Genomic DNA, 20,040 nt, shown 5'->3' with positions numbered 1-20,040 from the left:
CATCCAAAGTTGAGGGAGGCGGAAGAGACTTTTTTCTTTTTTTACCTTTATGCAAAAGCACAGAAAATAAAATCATAATATGGTAATCTCAACCTTAACAGGAGGAGGGTGCTGCTTCGAAAAGAAAAAGAAAGGAGGAGGATGCTGCGCTGAGCAGGGAGGAGGTTGTGGCGATCATGGGAGCGATAGGCTTGGAAGTGAGAGGGCGGCGTGGGGACGGGCTTGCCGCATCGATGGGCTACGGCGAGTTGTCCCGTCTGTTCGAATCGGATGAGCCAAGCTTCGACGAGGTGAAGAGCGCCTTCGCAGTGTTCGACAACGACCATGATGGGTTCATTAGCGCTGCAGACCTGCAGTTCGTGCTAGCGAGGCTCGGTGTCGTCGAGGACGCCGTCACATGCCACGCCATGATCGTTGCAGCAGGCGGCAATTGCTGCGACGGCAGGATGAATCTGACCCAGTTCCTCCAGCTCCTCGAGAATGGCCTCAGGAGTGACACTGGCGGAGGGCGAGCGAAGCGTTCCTGTCTGCACAAGGACTAAATGTGATATAAATATTAGTTTTAAAAAATAATACTTACATTAATTACATCAGATGATTTGGCCTCGAAGACTAAACGAACTTTATATTCAGGAGAACGATTTAAGCGGTTCTGTTCAATACCTCCGAGCTTAGGAGGATGTAAGAGTTTGGTGATATTGAACCTATCACATAATGTCTTCCTAGGGAGCATCCCACCTGAGCTTCTTACCATTTCTTCTCTTTCTGGAGCTCTGGGCTTTTGAGGAAATTAATCTTCACTGAGCTACCAATGCAAACTCAAATATCTTTTTCTTTTGGAAGAACTAGGCGTATAGTCGTGCATTTGCACGGCTAGTATTGAAAATTCAAAAATTTGCATGTCGTTGTATCCTTACTTAAGGGTTATACTATTTTTTTACCATACATCATCCTGTTCATTATCATAAATTATATCTTATTGTTGATTAAAACAATTCAACTATGATTTACCTATAATAACATTTTGATTTGTTGAGATTTAATAATATTATGCAGATAATTATTCTTATTTTCATTTTATTTTGATTGATTGTTGTTAGCTTTAGTTTTTATTAATAGTATATATTTGTAACTGATACATAGCTAAATTATATTTTATATTTAATTTTTCATAATGACATTGGTGGGTGCTTTTTAATTAGGCACAGGGGTATTTTAGGCTAATTTTTATCGTAATGGAAGTGGTGGGTAATTTTTTATTTTTCTATTTTTTTCCGATTAACATGAGAATTTCTAGACTTTGAGAGCGAATGTGGAGGCTCCGTTTGTTGGTCAAATAATAAGATAATAATAGATGAGAATGACCAGCTATACACATATGTTTGCTTGCATTTCGTTGCAGAAAACGGGATGGGTCTAGAGATCTCGACGGCAGGAGACGTCTACAGCTACGGCATCATCCTGCTGGAGATGGTCACGGGGAGGTGCCCGACCGACGGCCCGTTCGAGGGCGGGCTGAACCTCTGCGGGCTCGTCGGAGTCCCTCGGATCGGAGCTCGGAGCTGCGTCGAGCGGCTCGCCGAGCTCGGGCTGAGATGCGCCGCGGACTCGCCGGGGGATTGGCGGGCGATCGGACGCGTCAGCATGGTGGTAGGGGTGGTAAAGGCTTAAGATTTTGAATTAGAGACCGGGCTCTAATCTTATACTCCCTCCGTCCTGAATTAATCGCACATTTACGATTCAAAATTTTTCCCACAATTAAAGGTCGACTTGCACAAAGTTTCATGCACAACAGCAGACGGCAGTACATGGTGCACTACCGAGGCTTCTGGACGAGCATTAAACAAAGAAAAAAATTGACGGAAGCCTGGGATGCTCTCGTCCACTCATTCCCTTCTTCCCTTTCCCTGCACAACAACAATGACGCTACTATCCACACGCTTATACTAGTCCGTACTAATGCTGCTCCCCTGCGTATGTATAGCGTTTGAGCTTTATAGGGACATTTTCGTAATTTTATTTGCATCGTTGGTTTTCGTGCCCCATCCTAAAAATGCAAATATTATAAGACGGATGGAGTATAATTTAAATTAAATAATTTAAGAATTTTATTGAGCTGTGAAAAAACTAATAGCGTCATAGCCCATTACAACCCCTACACAGAGGTCGTTGCGAGCAGAGAAACGTTTCCTTCGACGCTAGAGGTTTCAGCAGGCCCGGCCCACCCAGCGACACGGTGCGGGTGCTTCGGGCCTCGATGTTCCTGGGCTGGCCCTAGCGCTGCGTGAAACCGATCGGGCACTCAAGCCAAGAAGAGAAGATTACTAATTAGCAGTTTATAGCAGTAGTCGAGAAAGCAAATCAAAATATTAAATGTGGATACTCCATGGACGTACGGCTAATACTAGTACAAAATAATACAGTAATAGACAAATATTATATTAGCAAGAGAACAAATGCAAATTCGGGAAGAAAGCAAAATCAAGCTAGTTTAGTTTATTAACCAAGCACACTAATACGTCGAGCATGCATGTAAATTACAGGACAAATAAATAAATACATAAATAAATAAATGTGGGCTGGAACGGATGATAGACAACACATGGTTACAGGATGGGTGCAGTAAGGAAGGCCATGTTTAGTTCCCAAAAAAATTTCTACAGTATTCATCACACCGAATCTTCGGACATATGCATAGAGTATTAAATGCAGTTAAAAAAATAATTAATTATACAGTTTAACTGTAAATAATAAGATAAATCTTTTAAACCTAATTAGTCTATAATTAAATATTAATTGCTAAATAATAATGAAAGTACTACAGTAAAAAAATTTAAAAAATTTCACGAACTAAACAAAGTCTAAGAAGTCGAAACACGGTTCACACGAGTCCAATTAATGAAATCGCTGATCTGCTGCGGATGTCGTTGCATCACGCCCGGCCCGGACTGGCTGCAGGAGAGTATCTATCTTTCCAACACAGCTAGTAGCAGCAGCAGTTATAGCATTAGAGTAAGTATTATAGCAAGTTGCAAGCAGTCTAAATGCTGAGAGGAAGAAGATAGAAGGGAGAGAGTGGAGATGTGGGCTGCAAGTTTGCAACCATTTTTGACACAAGAATCAGAAAAACTTGTGAAATAGACAAATATGCCATGTATTAATGGTGAAAAACTAAACCACCATATTAATAGACTATAAGATAAACTGCATAGATCCTTGCAGTCAGCAATGAAGCTAGATCGTCAGGCTTGCTCTTATGGAGTGGACGGAGAGGTCCTCGTGGGAGCGCATCTGGATCGGCTCCACTTGGCGCTACAGCTACGGCATCATCCTGCTGGAGATGATCACCGGGAGGCGCCCGACCGACGGCCCGTTCGAGGGCGGGCTGAGCCTCCGCGGGCTCGTCGAGGCCGTGCTCCCACGGGACGTCTGCGAGATTCTGGACGGCGGCCTCGTCGTCGTCGTCCCGCCGCACCACGACCCCGGCTAAGCAAGACGCGGCTCCGATCGTCACGATGAGGAGGACCGGGCGATCGTCCTCGGGTGCGTCGAGCGGCTCGCCGAGCTCGGGCTGAGATGCGCTGCGGACTCGCCGGGAGACCGGCCGGCGATCGGCCGCGTCTACGCGGAGGTCGTGGCGATCAGAGAAGCGTTTTCCTCGGCGCTGGAGGTTTCTGCGGCCCACGGGTAGCAGGCCGGGCTCACCCGGCAGCACGGTGCGGGTGCGGATGCTGTGGGCCTCGGCTGTTCCTGGGCTGGCCCTGGCGCTGCTTGAAACTGATCTGGCATTGAAGTCAGGAGAACATTATTAATTAAGTACTAGGTTATACTAGTAGTAGTCGAGAACACAAATCAAAGTAGTGTTAAATGCGGAGCAAAACAATACTCCATAGACAAAACAATACTCCATAGACGTACAGGTATTATGGCTGGTTGGAATCCCACTGAGTCTGATGTGGAAGAGAAAAATTAAGAAAGAGAAAAAAGCAGACGTCTCACGAGACGCCGGCAAGCAGCGGGCGGATGCTCGGGTGTAGGGCTCCTATTTGCTGTGCAATTGTCTTGTTCAACGCTTATTGGCTGCTGCCGCTTGCCCAGCTTGCTGATGCTGTAGCTTCAGCATTAAATACTAGCCACGCTAGCTTGCTTTGCGCCCCCTGCCGCCGCATCTATTAGCCGTGCTCTAATACTATGAAAGAATAAAAAATGTTATATTAGCAGAGAACTAATTCATATTCTGGAGGAACGGAAAATCAAGCTAGTTTAGTTTATTAACCAAGCGCACTAATACGTTGAGCATGCATATAAATAAGATTTTAAATAGTCGGCTATAGCTTCCGCTATAGACCGTTATAGCTTTTAGAAAGAGCAGCCGCTATGGCATTTAGCCCGTTAAAACCGGCTATAGCCCGCTAAACGTCAGTTATATATCGCTAAATGCCGTAACGGAATTTCTGTCGCTATAAATAAATAAATAAATAAATAAATAAATAAATAAATGTGGTCCGGAACGGATGCAAGATCCAACACATGATTGCAGTCAAATTTTAGGAGCGAGCAGTAGCTTCATTAAACAATCATCGGTTTGCTCAAGTACCCCTCGTGGTTGGGAGGCTTGGAGGGAATCACAAGTCTCCGCCGACCGCATTCACTGCCCCCACCGCATCCGCGGCGCGGCGCTGGCACAGGCCCCGAGCCGAGCCGAGCCGAGCCGAGTCCACGACGCCGCCTGCCGCTGTGCCGTGCAGCTGCAGCCGCATCGATCGCTTCCATCGCGACAGACAAGGTGATTGGGCAGGGGGAGTGGAGATCCCAGAGCAGAGTACACAAGAGCGGAGCAGAGCAGCAGGCGGCCAAGGCCCCAACCCCAGCGAGGCCACGCCGCCGCCTCGTCTCTCCTGCTCTGCCCCGCTGTACTCGCTCGTACACACACGAGCGCCACCGCACGCTGCCCCGCCGCTACACCAGCTCGGGTTGGGCGTGGTCCGACCCACAGCAACGACTCGGACGGCGGCAACAGAGCGTGCGAGAGACAGAGGACACCACACCATCGTCGCCTCTCCCCTCTTCTCCCTTCCCTTTACGCTTCCCCGATTCTGATTCCGCCCCTTGCCATCATCACCCAATCATCCGCTCCGCCTCCGCCTAGCACCGCCTCGCCTCACTCGATCCCCGGCAGCCGCCTCCGCACCTCCTCCTCTCTCCAGGCCGGCCGCGCCCAAAAGTCAACCCGCGATCCGCCAGCCCCGGGAGCTCCACCCTCCGGCGCGGCGGCCCCACCAACCAACACCGCCCGCCGGCGCTCCCCCGATGGGTTCCTTCAAGGGCCACGCGCTCCCCGGCACGCTGTTCCTGCTCGTGGGGCTGTGGCGGGCCTGGTCCGCGGCGTCGCGCTTCGCCGCAGCGCCCTCCGCCTTCCGCGTCCGCGCCTGGAACCCCGTCCCCTGCGCCTCCTCGTCGTCGCCGCTGCGGCTGCTCGAGCTCTACGTCATCGCCGGCGGCGCCCTCGCGGACATGTGCGTCGAGGTGCTCTACTCCACGCACCTCCGCATCTTCGCCGCCGGCGGGGTCAACCCCGCACACCTCAACGACCTCGAGCACGGCGGCATGCTCCTCATGTTCTTCCTCTTCGGCGCCCTCGCGCTCGCCTCCCAGCTCCACCCCAGGTCAGCCACTCAGCTCCTCCTCCTCATCTTCTTCTTCTTCTAGTAGCACACTACTACTCCTGCACGGATCAGCGTCAACCAACCAACGCGATCCACACGACCAAGATCCCATTTTTTTTCTTTCTCGACAAGAATTCCAGCTTCAATTTCCTACTCGTTCCAACTTGACATGACCAAAAGCTAAAAATTTTGATTCCAAAAACAAGATCAGGACTGGGATTATTTGGGATGAACGAACGAACACGACGATCAGATGTGAATTGAAGGGAAGAGGAGGTGGGGTAGTTGGTTGGGTTGGTTGGGCGGCGTACGAATCTTCCCCGCTGCAGATGGTTTTTGACCATTCCGGCGTCCGCATCCGGTGGTGTTCTTGATCGAGTGGTCGCCAGAGGAGAGGACCCACCGACTGACTATACCAGGATTAGCTGGTGGTCCAGGGCGAGCCATGTGGCCCAGCTGCTCCAGCTCGGCTACCAAATGGCGGCAAGTACCTGTACTGGTGGTATTTTCATGGCAGCCAGGACTGCTTTTTCATGTGGGAGAAATTTCCTACTACTTTCCTAGTGCTCTGCCTTTTTGAATGCATCTCGTGTGCCTTTCTAATCAGGGAGCCAATAGGCAGCCAGAGTTTGCAAAAGGGAGGAAAGATGTTAGATGTTTTTGCAAACACTGTTGGTGTAAGTGGATCCTCCTCAGTGTCTACTAACTACTATTAGTACTTATATTACTAGTTGTTAATTCTCTGACGGGGCATGAACTCCTCTTCAGTCTGCTGTTTTGAATACCATCAGGGCAGAATCTGAATTGGCATGGATTAACTGCCATGCTTGAGCAGGACAAAAAGAGAGCTCATGGAGATATTTATGTGTGTCCCTTTTCTTTTTGCCTTTGGAAGTGGGAGGTGGGGCCACGGTATCACTGCTGCCAAGTACAGTAGCAAGTGCAGCCTGACTCTGTTTTGCATTTGAGTAGTGTTGGGCCCCCAGTAAGCTTATGGGTGAGTGAGTCCCTGCTTAACCTTTTCCCCTGCAATCATACTGTCCGTAGTGCAATGGAATCCCTGCTCAACCTTTTCTCTTTTCCTGCTGCAATCATTTTGCCATCTTGTTTTATCTTGCTATGTTGTCCCTGCAACCATTGTTAACTCAAGGGAGTGATGATGCTTCTCGTTGCAAAGTAGTAATATGGCACACAGCAATCATCACCTCATTACCATGTGGAGGACAATGTGGGTTTCAGTGGTTGGAACATTCTTTACAGGTTCAGTTTCAGTGCAAGCACTAAGCTGTCAGAGTTTGTTTGATAAAGTAGGAATTTTTGCTGGAAGCTGTATGTCTGTATCTCAATTCTCAAGAGTGTGCCTAAAATTCTTACCTTTGGAAGTACAAAGTGACAGTAATTTGGGCACTGGGTGGACCTGTGACTGCATAATGGATCGAAAAAGGCCTTATTTTTTCACCCACCTGGCATTGTTTCAGTTAGAGATGATCTATCATGCAGAGGTTCCTAACAGGTGCTCGCTGCAGGTACCTGCCCTTGACCGATGGCGTCCTGTGCCTGGCGGCGGCGACGGCGTTCACGGCGGAGTTCGTGCTCTTCTACTTCCACTCCACCACCCACATGGGCCTGGAGGGCTACTACCACTACCTCCTCGTCGTCCTCATCGGCCTCTGCATCGCCGCCACCGTCCTCGGCGCGCTCCTGCCGGGGAGCTTCCCCGTCGACCTCGCCTCCGGCGTGCTCATCGCCCTGCAGGGCCTCTGGTTCTACCAGACGGCGTTCACGCTGTACGGGCCCATGCTCCCCGCCGGCTGCGCCCGCGACGCCGGCGGCCACATCGAGTGCCGCGCGCACGCCGCCCAGGAGCGCGCCGAGCAGCTCGCCAACTTCCAGCTGTTCGGGCTCGTGTTCCTGGCCTTCGTGTACGCGCTCGGCTGCTACGCCGTCGCCGCGGCCAGGCACGGGCACCCGGACCTCAAGGCGATGCACGACGAGCACGTCGCCGCGATGGAAGGTCACGCCGGAGCCGGCGCCGGCGCCGCCGCCGCCCAGGAGGAGTGCGCGATCTAGTGGCCGCAGCTAGCTGCTGCTCTTATTCTTGTTGGATTTGGTATAGGTGTACATGAACTGGCTGCTGGGCCGTTCAGAGTTTTCAGAATTGAGAGCTCGGCTTACTGTAGGGAGTGTACATTTTGGGATTAGTTAAAGCGAAATTACCGGAGCTTTTTCTCCTGAAATTTACGAAAGGTTTCATGAGTTGCTTAACTTGATTTGTAACATTCACTGATTTTGTATGCTTGTTACATGAGGAATAGAATAAGAGAAGGAAGGATAGTTCTGTGTTCATTGCGAAAGAGTCTATAGCAATCTGTGTTGTTGGAGCAACTCCAACAGTGTAGCCAAATCTCAGCCTCTATATTTTCCCATGTACTAGCTATCCATCTCGTTGCTCCTGACTGAGTAATGAAATTTTGGACTCGCTTGTTCTAGAAATTAAAAAAAAGGGCTTCAAGAAGTGCATTGATAGGAACCTTGATTTGTTGACACGGTTTCAGTTTCACCATAAGATTGCTAATGAGATCAGAGGCATCAGGAGCGGAGTATTCTAATCAGTGAGCGCGCGCCAAAGCAGGTAGCAGCGAGCGATTTAAGACAGGTCCTCCTTTCCTTTTTTTGGTTTCCGCGTCTGTCGTGTTCCGCTTCTGTCGCGTTTCTTTTGTGTTTTACGCTTCCAACTCTGGTTTTCCTCCCCTGCTGCCCGCCATTTCCTTTGCGTGTTTTTTTATGTCCACGATTACATAACTTATGCACACAACTTTTGTCTGATAACTTATAAGAGTGTAATTTTGTAGCGCCACTTCTGCGATGCACGTAACTGTATGTATAACTTAGCTTCTTCTAGTCAACTTATACACAACTTATATGTATAACTTTTCATTTTTAGAAAGTTGTAACTTATACGCATAACTCTTCTTGCTCATAGTTTTGTGCCACCACTTTCATGGTATGAACAACTTATATGTTATAACTTTTTATCTTTATGAATGTTCTTTAGAGAATTTTATGTATAATTTGTCCGCGATGTACACACATGTACAAAATAGTATATAACACAAAAAAGATGGAATGGAAAAAAATGAAAAATGAAAAGGAGGGGGGAAGGAGTGTGGCGCCAGTCTTCACGCTGGCACCTGCACGTGGGTGTGCACCCCATTGGACGGTTGGAGTGGGATGCTCGGGTGTGTATCGCGCGCCAGCAGCGTTTCTGGCGAGCGCTTGTCCGACCGGCGCCAATGGTACAAGATTGGCAGCAAGGCCTTCCCGAAGCCTGCAGCGGCGGGGGACGTACGTGGCCCAGCCCAGGAGGGAGAGCAGTGCTAGCAGCGGCACGCAGCCCAGGCACAGAGAGTAGAAACCAATCCAACTCAATTTGCATTTCGTCTCTGCATTGCATTGGTTACTTAATTTCTGCTCCCATGGCTAAACTAGCTGATTAGTCTTTGCTCCTGCTATTGAGTCTGAAGCAATTCGCATGCTTGATTAGTTTTTGTTCCTGGTATGGCGGTATGGCCTTATATTAATTGTCTTTAATTATTTGCCTTTGCATGCTTAGTTAGTTAAGGGGACTCTTCTATGATGATTAGTTCTAATTATTTTAGGGAGTTTCTTGATTGGCTTTTTCGTTAAATTTTACTTTCATTTAATTTTGAGCTTTGCTAATTATTATTGAAATGTTGCATACCTATTAATGAAGAAAACTCTTTTGGAAGTCTTTTTTGAAAAAAAAACTTTTTTGCACCTGATGAGTAAAACGTTACTTCCGCTTCGTGTCGTGCCGTGCTAGAGTAGATTGCTTTTCGTTTGCTTCCGTTTTGCAGCGAGCCTTTTCCTAACCGATCATAGGGTGAGCGCGTTACGAGTCGAGTTGGCTTGTGTCTCCTTGGCGGTTAGAGTAGAGACATGGCAGATTGAATTTGGAACATAAGCCTTTATTTATTCTTATCGATGAGAATTTTTTAAAAACTTCTATTTGCTCCCCCTCTCTGGTCTCCGTCCCATTCCTGCACCATCATCTGATTAAGGAGGCAAGGACTGGTTCAGACATGCCCACGCTGTCATGCGCTTGACTCCATTAATGAGTTTATATGTGGACGTTTGGCTGAATCATGCTGCTGTGGATGTGCATTTTTGAGATAGGGAACCCAGGAAAAGTTTAATTAGCTAGAGAATGCTGCACATACGCGCGCGCTTCAAAAACAAAACCATGGCACCAGCCGATTAATAAGAACCATTGAGCTGTAGTGGATCTAGAATTTTCAATTCTGGTAATAAGCCAATACCTTATTGTCAAGAGCCGTGCCCGGTCAGTCAGCTGATTATAAGCTAGTAGACATCCTATCTAGTTGTGCAATTAATACATTTGAAACCATCCAACATGAGGTCTGTTTGGAACATTAGCCCAAGACTAATTTTGAGGGCTAATGTTTAGCTTGAATTGGTAGGCTAAAGATTAGCCCAAGTAGGTTGTTTATTTGGATCTATAGGCTAATTAATGCCCACCCTCTCTCTCATTCCCCATGTCTAGGCGTGCGTGCATATATATACTCACCTCTTTTGTGGGGACCATGCAAAATTAGTACTATTATCACTCATTGAAAGGCTAAAGATTTTGGGAGCGATAATCCACTTTAGCTCAAAATTATCTCACATATTTGTTTGGATGCATGAGGGATAATTTGGAGCTAAAACGTGAGAGCTAAGGATTATCCCTTGTATCAAACAGGGCCATGGAGTATTGCACCGGGACTTGGTCTAATCGCCGAGAGCCATGTATTACTATCATTGGCTCGAAACCCTTGACGAAATGGTCTATAAATAATGGGCTTTTCGACTCCATATACATCACTTCACAATTATAAGCTAGCTAATAAGCGAACAAGAGTGTTAGGAGTGGAGATGATGACAAGCGTCGGTGGTGGCGGATACCCCTCCTTGCCCCAACGCATTTGTGGGAGCGGCGTCCACCCCCAGCACGACCTTCTCCTTGTAGTCTACCACCACAACGCCGCCGTTTCTTGCAACCTCTGCACCAAGCCCCTCGCCGGCCTTCACGCCTACAACTGCGCCATCTGCATGTTCAACTTCCACTGGGAATGCGTCTTTGGGTCGTCGTCTGTCCAGCAGCCACAAGTAGTGCCGCCCCAAGTTGGAGTAGTCGCGGCCAACGTCCAGCCGCCACGACCGCCGCCCAATGTCCAGCCGCCGCCACTACCTGCAGGAAGAGGTTTGGGCAGCATAATTGCAGGTAGCGCCATCGGCGCATTCGTCAGTGAGATCGTGAAGCAAATCATTCGCCATGACGACGAACAGGCCTCTGAGGAATAGCTTGTCTCTCGGACCCCTGCTAGTAGCAAGGCTGCAGCTTCAGCGGGGCGACATAGATGGCTGCTTCATCATATGTACCATCTGTATGCTTGGATGATGTACGATTACACGTGTGCCGTGCATGGCTTTCAATTATTATTTGTTAACTTGCTACTTCGTGAGAATGCAATAAGAGAAAAAAAACATGTTTATGTTGTTGCATGACGTATTTCTTCCCTCTGTCGACCAACCACATTTGCACAAAACTCCATTCATAAACTACGCTACACAGTGCACGGTTTTTTTAAGATACGCGTATCCGTAAAAAATGCTTAGTTAGATGTTAGAGTTAGTTTTTAGCTCATGACTAACTCTAACTAAAGTAGTGTTTGGATGCAAGGGTTAGACCGACAATAAATATATTTTTCCAATCATTTGGCTCCTTTAAACGCTCTTTCCAGCCAGATCTGGTGTGGCCAGCTCTTGTGTGACCTCCTCCACAAGCTTGCGGCGATCTTGCAAGTGTCGGCGATCTCCGGGAACGTGTGGAAGCCGTGGATGGCGTCCAGATACTCGACCACCTTCACCGGCTTCCCCTTCCTTCGCAACGCCTCCACGTACCTCGCCCTGCCAGTACTTGAGCATGCCGAACCCGCTGATCACCACCATCACCGGTGGGAATGACTCGGCCACCTCGGCGTCCTCGCAGCACATGTGCGCCACCGCGTAGTCCCGGCCGGGTGTAGTGGCGCCATCCAGCAAGAACTCCCTTCGCACGTGTGACCCAGCGGAGATAAGGCTGGACGAAAAACTCGTGGCTCGATAACTCGCTCGGCTCGGCTCATTAATGACTCGGCTCGGCTTGGCTCGTTGAAAATTGTTATCGAGCCGAGCCAAGGTTTTAGCTCGAATTTTTATCGAGCCAGCTCGAGCCGGCTCGCGAGCGGCTCGCAAGCCGAATCAAGCCAAAGCCAATTAGTAGCCAGCGCAGCAGCCCAGCACAAGCATCGCTGAATCCCCATCTCCCCATCTCGCGGACCCCTCTCCCTCTGCCTGGCTTGAGTCCCTCGAATCCCCCTGATTCTGCATCTCCCTGACGCCACCCTCCCAGCATCGCCCTGCCCGTCGGCCAGCATCCCGTCGCCCCTCCCCCGTCCCTGCCTCCCTGCCCATCAAAGCGTCGCCTCCTGCCCACGTCCAGCCTCCGCCCCGGTCCTCCGCTCCTCTAGCCAGGCAGATGGGCGATGGCAGCCTGCACTGCGGCCCTCGCGCAGGCGGCCAGGTGCACACACTACTACAGCCGTGCTGGTCGATCTCCCTGCGCACGTTCCTCTGCTGAGTTGCACATGGGCGGGATCCGCCCGCCTGTGCCATAGCCGCCGCCGCCGAGGGAGGATGGGGCGTCAGCGCTCGCCGCCATGTAGGCCACCTTCATCCCTAGCCGCAGGTTCTACCTCGAGGTCTTCTCAAGCTGGCTCACGAGCTAAACGAGGCGGCTCGAGCTGACAAACGAGCCGAGCCGAGCCAAGGTTTTAGCTTGCTCTAATATTGAGCCGAGCCGAGCCAAGCCAACTCGTTATCATAACGAGCCAGCTCGAGCTGAGCCGAGCCGAGCCGAGCCAGCTCGATAGCCAGCCTTCAGCGGAGAGCGCCATGAACCCACTGCCGTGGAAGTAGATGACGACGGGGAGAGGGGCGTCGCGTGCCGCCGGCACCGAGGGGGCGAAGACGCACGGGTGGTGACATCAGCGGAGGATACATCCGAGGCGTCTGAGCGGCCCCCGAGGATTGGCGGGGGCTGGCCGGTCATGGAGCAAGAAGAGGCGCCGCCGGATGCTACTGTGAGGGGCAGAGCTTGGAGGGGCCGCCGGTGCTCTGAGGCGTGGACTCGCGACGCGGATCGGAGGGGTGGCGGGCTGGCGGCGCAGATCAGGGGTGGTGGACTGGCGGCGTGGATCGGGGGATCGGGGGTGCGGCGCGGAGGGGGCGCCACATAGGGATCCGAGGGGAGACAAAGTGGGGGAAAAAAGGTGGGGCCCACCCCAATCTAACCCCAATAAACACCCATTAGGGGATAGTTTTTTGGGTGGATTAGATGCATCTAACCCAATATAACCCACCTTTTTGGATATTTTTGGGTTAGATGAGCCCCAAAAAGCCAAATCTAACTATAACTCTGGTATCCAAACATGGCCTATGCGTCATTCTCCTCATGTTCTCTCCATCCCATCCTCTATCTCTAGTGCGGCCCCCATCTAGCTAGGTAGCATATTATTGTTTATATTTTGTGCAATTTAGATGAAGAGCATAGGTTAAGATTTTGATAATTAACTCTCTCCTTATCTTAGACTAAGGGCACCAATTCCTTTCAAGTAATATTAAAGCCGGGTTGGGATGTAGACGAATCAGATGTGAATGGATATCACTGATACTATATTTTTGCGTATTTTTTTATCAGATTATGATTTGAACATGGATAGTCTCGGATACAAATACGAATGCTGACTGTTTCAGCTACGAATACTAATAGATATGTGTCAAATACCGAGCGATCCGAATGAGGATGATGTCAAGCACGAATATTCCTTCAAATATCGAGTAAAGGCAACGTTTGTTAATATCACGTATGTAATAACATTCGAACACCATACAAGTCCAAATCTTAACTAGATTACGTTTGACGAAGCAAATTAACAAACAGTTACATGATCTTTCTAAGTTATCACATATATAAGAAAGATTTGGTTACATGACATTCTAACTTGCTATCTAGTTTAGATTGGAGACACTTAATACATTAATGATACTTGAGAAGCACTATAATCCATCTGTTCCAGGAGGCTAGATTCAAACTCAATCATCCTTGATTAACCAAATTAAATGGATATTGAGTTTTCATTAAAAAGGAACAAGTCTAATTATTGTCAGAGTTCGAGTTTACAAACTAGTCTAGTAATAAATAAGATCCAACTCCAATAGAGTACCAATAGATAGATTACAATTTTTTGAAAAAAATTGCCACTAGTTTTATATTTTTATAATTTAAAATAAATTAGTTGTAGATTTTTAATGATTAAATTAGATTTATGATTAATCCAATAGAATACCAATAGATAGATTATAACTTTAGAACGGGTAACGGCGAACCCATCTTGGGCAGCGGCGCGGGCTAGAACGGGTGGAGTGGAGCTCACGGCGGTGCATGGCGAAGCGGCGGCGACGGCGAGCGATTCCAAGCGAAGCATAGTGCGAGGGGGGGGGGGGAACGGGCCTGCGGCTTCACTACCTTGGCGCGAAGATTCGGCAGCTTGAGGTCGTCGGGAAAAACAGTGTCACGGGGAACCGAGATGCGGCTCCGAGCTTGAGCTCCCAACAATGGCGCGGCGGCGGCTAGAGCTTGCGCGAGGCGAAGGCGGCGGGTTTGGGTTGGGGCTTCAGGGGCACGGAACGACGCCTTATATGGGGCGGGTAGGGCCCCTTGGCATGCGGGCCATGAAGGCCGCGGCAGCTCGGGCGGCGCCCAGACTCTGCGTGAGTCCGCGGTGAGCATGGGGAAGATGGCCCCGACATGTTGTAACAGCCCAAAAATTCACTAAATTAAATCACGTGCGAAAAATAATTTTCAAAACTTTTTCATCGTTGAGCTCGATCATCCCTAAACCCCTAATTCCTTCCCAAAAATTTACGCTGTCCCGACACCCGATTTCAATCGCCGTCCCGTCTCCCTGTTCTTCCTCGTTCCGTGCATCACGCCCGACCAGCGCGCGTGCTTGACCAGTCGCGGTCGTCGCAGCGATCAGCGCCGGCGCGATCTCCCTCCCTCTCTCTCTCTCTTTCTTTTTCCCCCTTTTCTTTTTCTTATTCCTTTTTCCATTTCTTTTCTCCCTCCTCTCTTCTCCTCCTTCCTTCTCTGCTCCCCGGCCACGCGCACGCGCGCGCCTGCCCCGCTCAGTGCCGTCCACGCACGCCGTACCCCCTTCCCTCCCCGGCGCCCTGCTCACCTGCCCCGCACGCCGTACCCCCTTCCCTTCCCACGCGCGTGCCCCGGCCCACGAGCACCACGTGGCCGCGCCGCTCGCCGCGCCACCTGGCCGCCTGCCCACGCGCTACGCGCGCGCCCTGTGCGCAGCACGCGTTCCACGCGACCCCGGGGCTCGCTGCACCGCCACCGCCTCCTTGTGCCTCGCCTGGCCGCCTCGCCGCTCACGCCACCGAGCCGCACTGCAGATCAATAGCACCGCCGCCTCGCCGCTCGAGCCGCTCGGTGACAAGCACAGTGCTCGGGGCCCCTCCACGTGCCTGCGCACCGCCAGAATCTGCCCGAGCCGTTGCGTCGTCCTGGTGCCGCCACGAATCACGCCGCCTTCGCACCGCGACACCGAGCACCATTAAGGCTCGCCGCACCGCTCGCCGGCCTCCGCCGCACCCCGCCCATTCCATCGCCTTACCCCACCTACAAGTAGGCCTCCCCGTCGCTCTCGAACTCCACAATGCCGACCGCCACCTCCGGCCCTCCTCCCTAGCTCTGCATTGCCGCCGCCGCAAGCTCTTCTGTCCACCGCCGCCGGCTCCCATGGGCCAACCTCCTCGCTCCATCCCAGCCCAAGGTGAGAAGAGCAGTAGGGTGCCCTCGCTCCCCTCGCTGTTTTCCCCTAGCCCCGGCCGCCGCCAGGCCCTACAGCAACGCCGCCGCACCGGCTAGAGCCGCCCGCCGCCATGGCTCCCCTCCCAGCGGGTCTCCTTTCCTGAAATCGAGGGGGGATCAAACCCCCGGACCTCCCTGCCCCTTTCCCCCTCCTCCCAGCCGCACTAGTGTCCTAGGCCGCCGGCCGGAGCCGCCGCCGGCGCCCCGGCGCGCCTCTCCTATTTTGCGGGAAGGGAGGGGGAGAAGAAAGGGTTATTTTGCCCAAAAGCCCCTCCCTTTCCTTTTATTCTATTAAGAGTCCCCCCTTGTATGACACTTTTGCAGAAAGGCCCTCCCACTTTTATTTATTTAGGGAACTAGCCATTCACCATATAAACTTAATATTAAATAGACCCCTACACTTTTCCAGAATGCCCCAAATATTTCTAGAAATTACAATCAAGCCCTTTCACCCCTGAGAATATTTACAAATAGGCCCTCGGACCCTTATTTAACCCCTGAACCTCTCTTTAACTCGTCATTTCATGCGCCAAAATTCCTCCGATCGACCTGAAACTTTATCACGCCATTTATAATATAATTTTGGCCATGCCATTAGAGAATCGCACAAAAATATTACTCCTATCCCCATATCTTAGTTGTTTCCGATTCGAGCTCATCGATAAAACCTTTATTGCTTTTTCTTGATTCTGTGCTTGCTTGTGTGCATCGTAGATCACGGTGTGAACGAGGGAGAACCCGTCGATGAGCAGTACTGTGAGCAAGCGAACGAGGACCAGTTCTGCGAATCCGAACCCGAAGGACAGTACCTCGATCAGGACTTCTCGGAAGGCTTTGAGAACGGCAAGTTCAATCCGATCCTTTGATGCATATTTTGTCTTAGTTTTATAAACACAACCTATTGGCTTGTTTTACGAAACTACATATGTTTTGCCTACTGAAAACGTGGTTGGATAGCCACCCCTTGATTTGCTATAACCATTCCTTGACCACCTAGATTAATGTCTGAATGTGATTTGTTTGGACGTTAATCGCTGCTAGAACGCTTAGGACCTTAAACACGGTACAACTTGTTTTATAAAGGAAAGTGTGTGAGTGTGTGGGAAGGGAAAATATGGAATTTTCAAAAGATGAGTTTAGACGGGATGGATGGCACTTCTGTGTGAATTGCCCAATGGTGTGCTCGTACTTGTGTGGTTGAGCAAGGTTGGGAGATATCCATCTCGTCACAATTAAGGACCGAGTTGGTGTGTCATCTTGTCACAATTAAGTTGCACAACTCTGCAGAGTTAAAATCTATTTGAATAGCGGTGCCCACGGTACTAGGTGAGTTACGGTTTGGTCACACAACTAGTGTTTCTTCTGGGAATAGATGGGTTGGCGTGAGTTATTTTGGAAAAGTGTCCGGTAGTTGTGCCGTGTGCTACGGCGGATGAGGAGTCCGGTAGCAATTTAAAACTTGGATCCTGTGTGGATCAATCCTAAGGGTTACTTAGTGCAAGATAATGGCTTTGAAAACCCATTTCTTTTAAATAAACCCATGCATAAAAATTAGCTTTCCGCAAATTAAACCCTAGCCTTATCCCTGATTTACCCGGTGCATTATATTCTGTATATACCCCCCCTCCGTGGGTGTGGTTAGACTTGCTGAGTATGTTTGTACTCACCCCTTTTCTAATTTTTACAGAGGAAGATCCAGACTTCGTTTCCAAAGACGTTGAGTAGGGGTTCCGTCCTACACCCAACCTTGCTTGTGGATAGGGTCACCCATTGGGAGCTCCATATGGTGCAAGATTGTGATGACCTCTTCGTAGTTAATGTCGTAGTTGTAGCGAAAATGGCCTCTCATGCCATATTTCAATATAATGTTTTGGCGATTGATGACACACAAAACACTTGGACTAATATATGTGTTAAGATGATCATTATCAGGCTTATAGGTCTAAGGGATGAAAAGATACAAACCTCGAAGAAATCAGGTCGAAAGGACCAAGACAGAGGTAATTTGCACTCACCGGTTAAACCGACGTGAGGCAAATTACACTCACCGGTGCAATGGGCTCAGTGGAGACTCAGTCAGCAGAGTGCACCGGATGAATCAACAATGGGAAAAATGATGGCGTCGGTGCAATGGACCCAGAAGCTGAGGCTAGGGTTTAGCACCGGTTAGACCGGCGATGCTCAAATTGAGCGCCGGTGCAGTTGTCCAGAGAATCCATTTTTTGGGGGTTTCTGAGCTTGCACTCACCGGTTATACCGACGATGAATTCAAGAGCGTCGGTGCAATTGATCAAGTAGCCGTTGGAGCAGTAACGGCTAGTTGCTGGGAAAATGCACTCACCGGTTAAACCGGTGATGACAAAACTGGAAGCGTCGGATCAACCGGCGTTCAGGAATTCTGTCAGCATTTCCCAACGGCTCTTTTGGGGTGTGTGGGCTATATATACCCCCCAAGGCCGGTTGCTGCATATGGTTAGAAGCCTCAAGAGCTGAAGAAAGTGCTGCCCAAGCAAAGATCCATCACCACCCATCCTAGAAGTGCTTAGTGTTATATCTAGCTTGTGAGAAGCTTTGAGAGAGTGCTTTGAGCACTTGTATAGGCTTAGTTCTTGAGAGAGCTAGCTTAAGAGAAGTCTTGCCGAGGCAAGCAAAGCATTCCCGTCGATGACCCTCAGACTTGGTGTGGAGTGGTGCCGACACTTTGTACGGGGGAAGAGGAGACCTCCTCCTTGGTGGAGAAGCTCCGTAGTGGATTTCGGCAGGGTGACCGAGAGAGACGGTGGCGGTGCACGAGACTCGGTGTCTTGTGGGCACTTGCCTTTGCTTGCCGGGGCTCCTCGGTGGCCTAGTGCAAGACGGTGATCGGAAGAGCCTCGGTGTCCCGTGGACGTAGGCGTTTGAGCCGAACCACGTTACATGACCGTGTCTACTCGGGAGTTTGCATCCCTCTTGCCCTTACCACATTACTTACCATATTACGTTTCAGTATTTACTCTATCTTGCATGCCTTTACTTTCCTAGTTAGTTTGATTAGGATTGGCTATAGGTTGCAAGTCTTTTGGGGTAAGTAGAGAGTAGCATAGATAAACCTTAGTCATAACTAGCATGTGTAGGATGTGTTAGGTTTATCTTATGCAAGTAGTTTGAGCCCTAAGTTAGAAAGCGAATTAGCGACCCTATTCACCCCTCCCCCTCTAGGGTCGGACACCCCGGCGATCCTTACAGTAGTGTGGGTTTTAGTTGTTATCCTCGCGATAGTGGCGCTTCACTGCCCAGTACCGCGTAGAGTTGTACGGTGATGTACCATCTGATGTAATAAATGTATTATCAGCCTCCTAGGACTGATGCTTGTATCACATTTAAGTCTTCTCTTATGAGGGGATGCTTCAAGTGGTATCAGAGCCGTAGGTTGGCCGTAGGATGTGACCCTAGGAGCGAGACCTTTTTTTTCAGGCCTTTTCACATTAGGACTTTTCCTTGCTTAATCCTTCTTCCACACAAACACTCACCGCTGATTCTTGCCCTGTTCCAGATGGCTGACAATGGATGGAGTGGCGGAATCTGCCACGCAGAGCCCGGCCTTCCTAAGTTATTGCTACTCAGCCTGGAACGCGTCGGAGTTGTGGACCCACCAGAGTACGTCTACCGGGAGTACGACTCCATGGGCACCCTTCGGTGCGACATGATGATCTTCGTAGGAAAAAGCACCCTCTACCCTGACGTGGACCCCTGGTTCATCTCCACCACTGGCTCTCGCTTCCCAGACACCTACCGAAAGGCCGCCCGAAAAGCCCTGCGACGTCTGCGTGTGGTCTACAAGCATCATCTTCAGCGGACTCCTATGGGATTTTTCCCGCCTACTGGAGAAAGAGGACGCTCATGGATTGCCCGAATGAGAGGACTCAGGAGAGAAGAAGAAGACCTAGAAGATACGGTCTCCCACCTATCCATCTACCTCACCGGCTTGGATGAACTCTACCGCGAACAGGCGGCACAACTGAAGCACCAAATCCGCAGGGCAGAAAAGGCAATCCAAGAAATTGAGGAACAACAGACAAGAGCTGTACGAGTCGAGTATTCCCTAGCCACTCTCCAAGCCCAATGGCAAGACCACGAGGCTCACAGAGGAGTAGGTGGGTGGATAGAAGAAGAACCCGAAGAAACCCATTGGGATAGGGGTACTCAGACCGAAGATGATGTGATGGAGCAGTGTCTTCCACCAAAGAAATGCCCTATCCGGATCAAGAAAGAGTCCCCATGAGAGGAGAGTAGCACACCAAAGCTAGAGCCTCTATCTTAATAATCATGTATTCATGGAATATGTACCCCATCATGTTGTAATAATAAGTACCATCTATCCCCTTT

General features: G+C 50.0%; 1 protein-coding gene across 1 annotated transcript; it reads left to right on the top strand.

The window, feature by feature from the left end:
* Positions 1 to 4,917: 4,917 nt before the first annotated feature.
* LOC120645067 (transmembrane protein 45A-like) lies at positions 4,918 to 8,012 on the top strand. The gene is made up of 2 exons (XM_039921810.1): positions 4,918 to 5,666; positions 7,193 to 8,012. Exons 1-2 carry the CDS (start codon positions 5,311 to 5,313, stop codon positions 7,734 to 7,736), a joined length of 900 nt encoding a protein of 299 aa, XP_039777744.1. The 5' UTR covers positions 4,918 to 5,310; the 3' UTR covers positions 7,737 to 8,012.
* Positions 8,013 to 20,040: the final 12,028 nt, after the last annotated feature.

This window comes from Panicum virgatum, chromosome 8K, assembly GCF_016808335.1.
Source record: "Panicum virgatum strain AP13 chromosome 8K, P.virgatum_v5, whole genome shotgun sequence".
NCBI classification, from domain to species: Eukaryota; Viridiplantae; Streptophyta; class Magnoliopsida; order Poales; family Poaceae; genus Panicum; species Panicum virgatum.
This window is presented reverse-complemented; position numbering and strand designations above follow the sequence as displayed.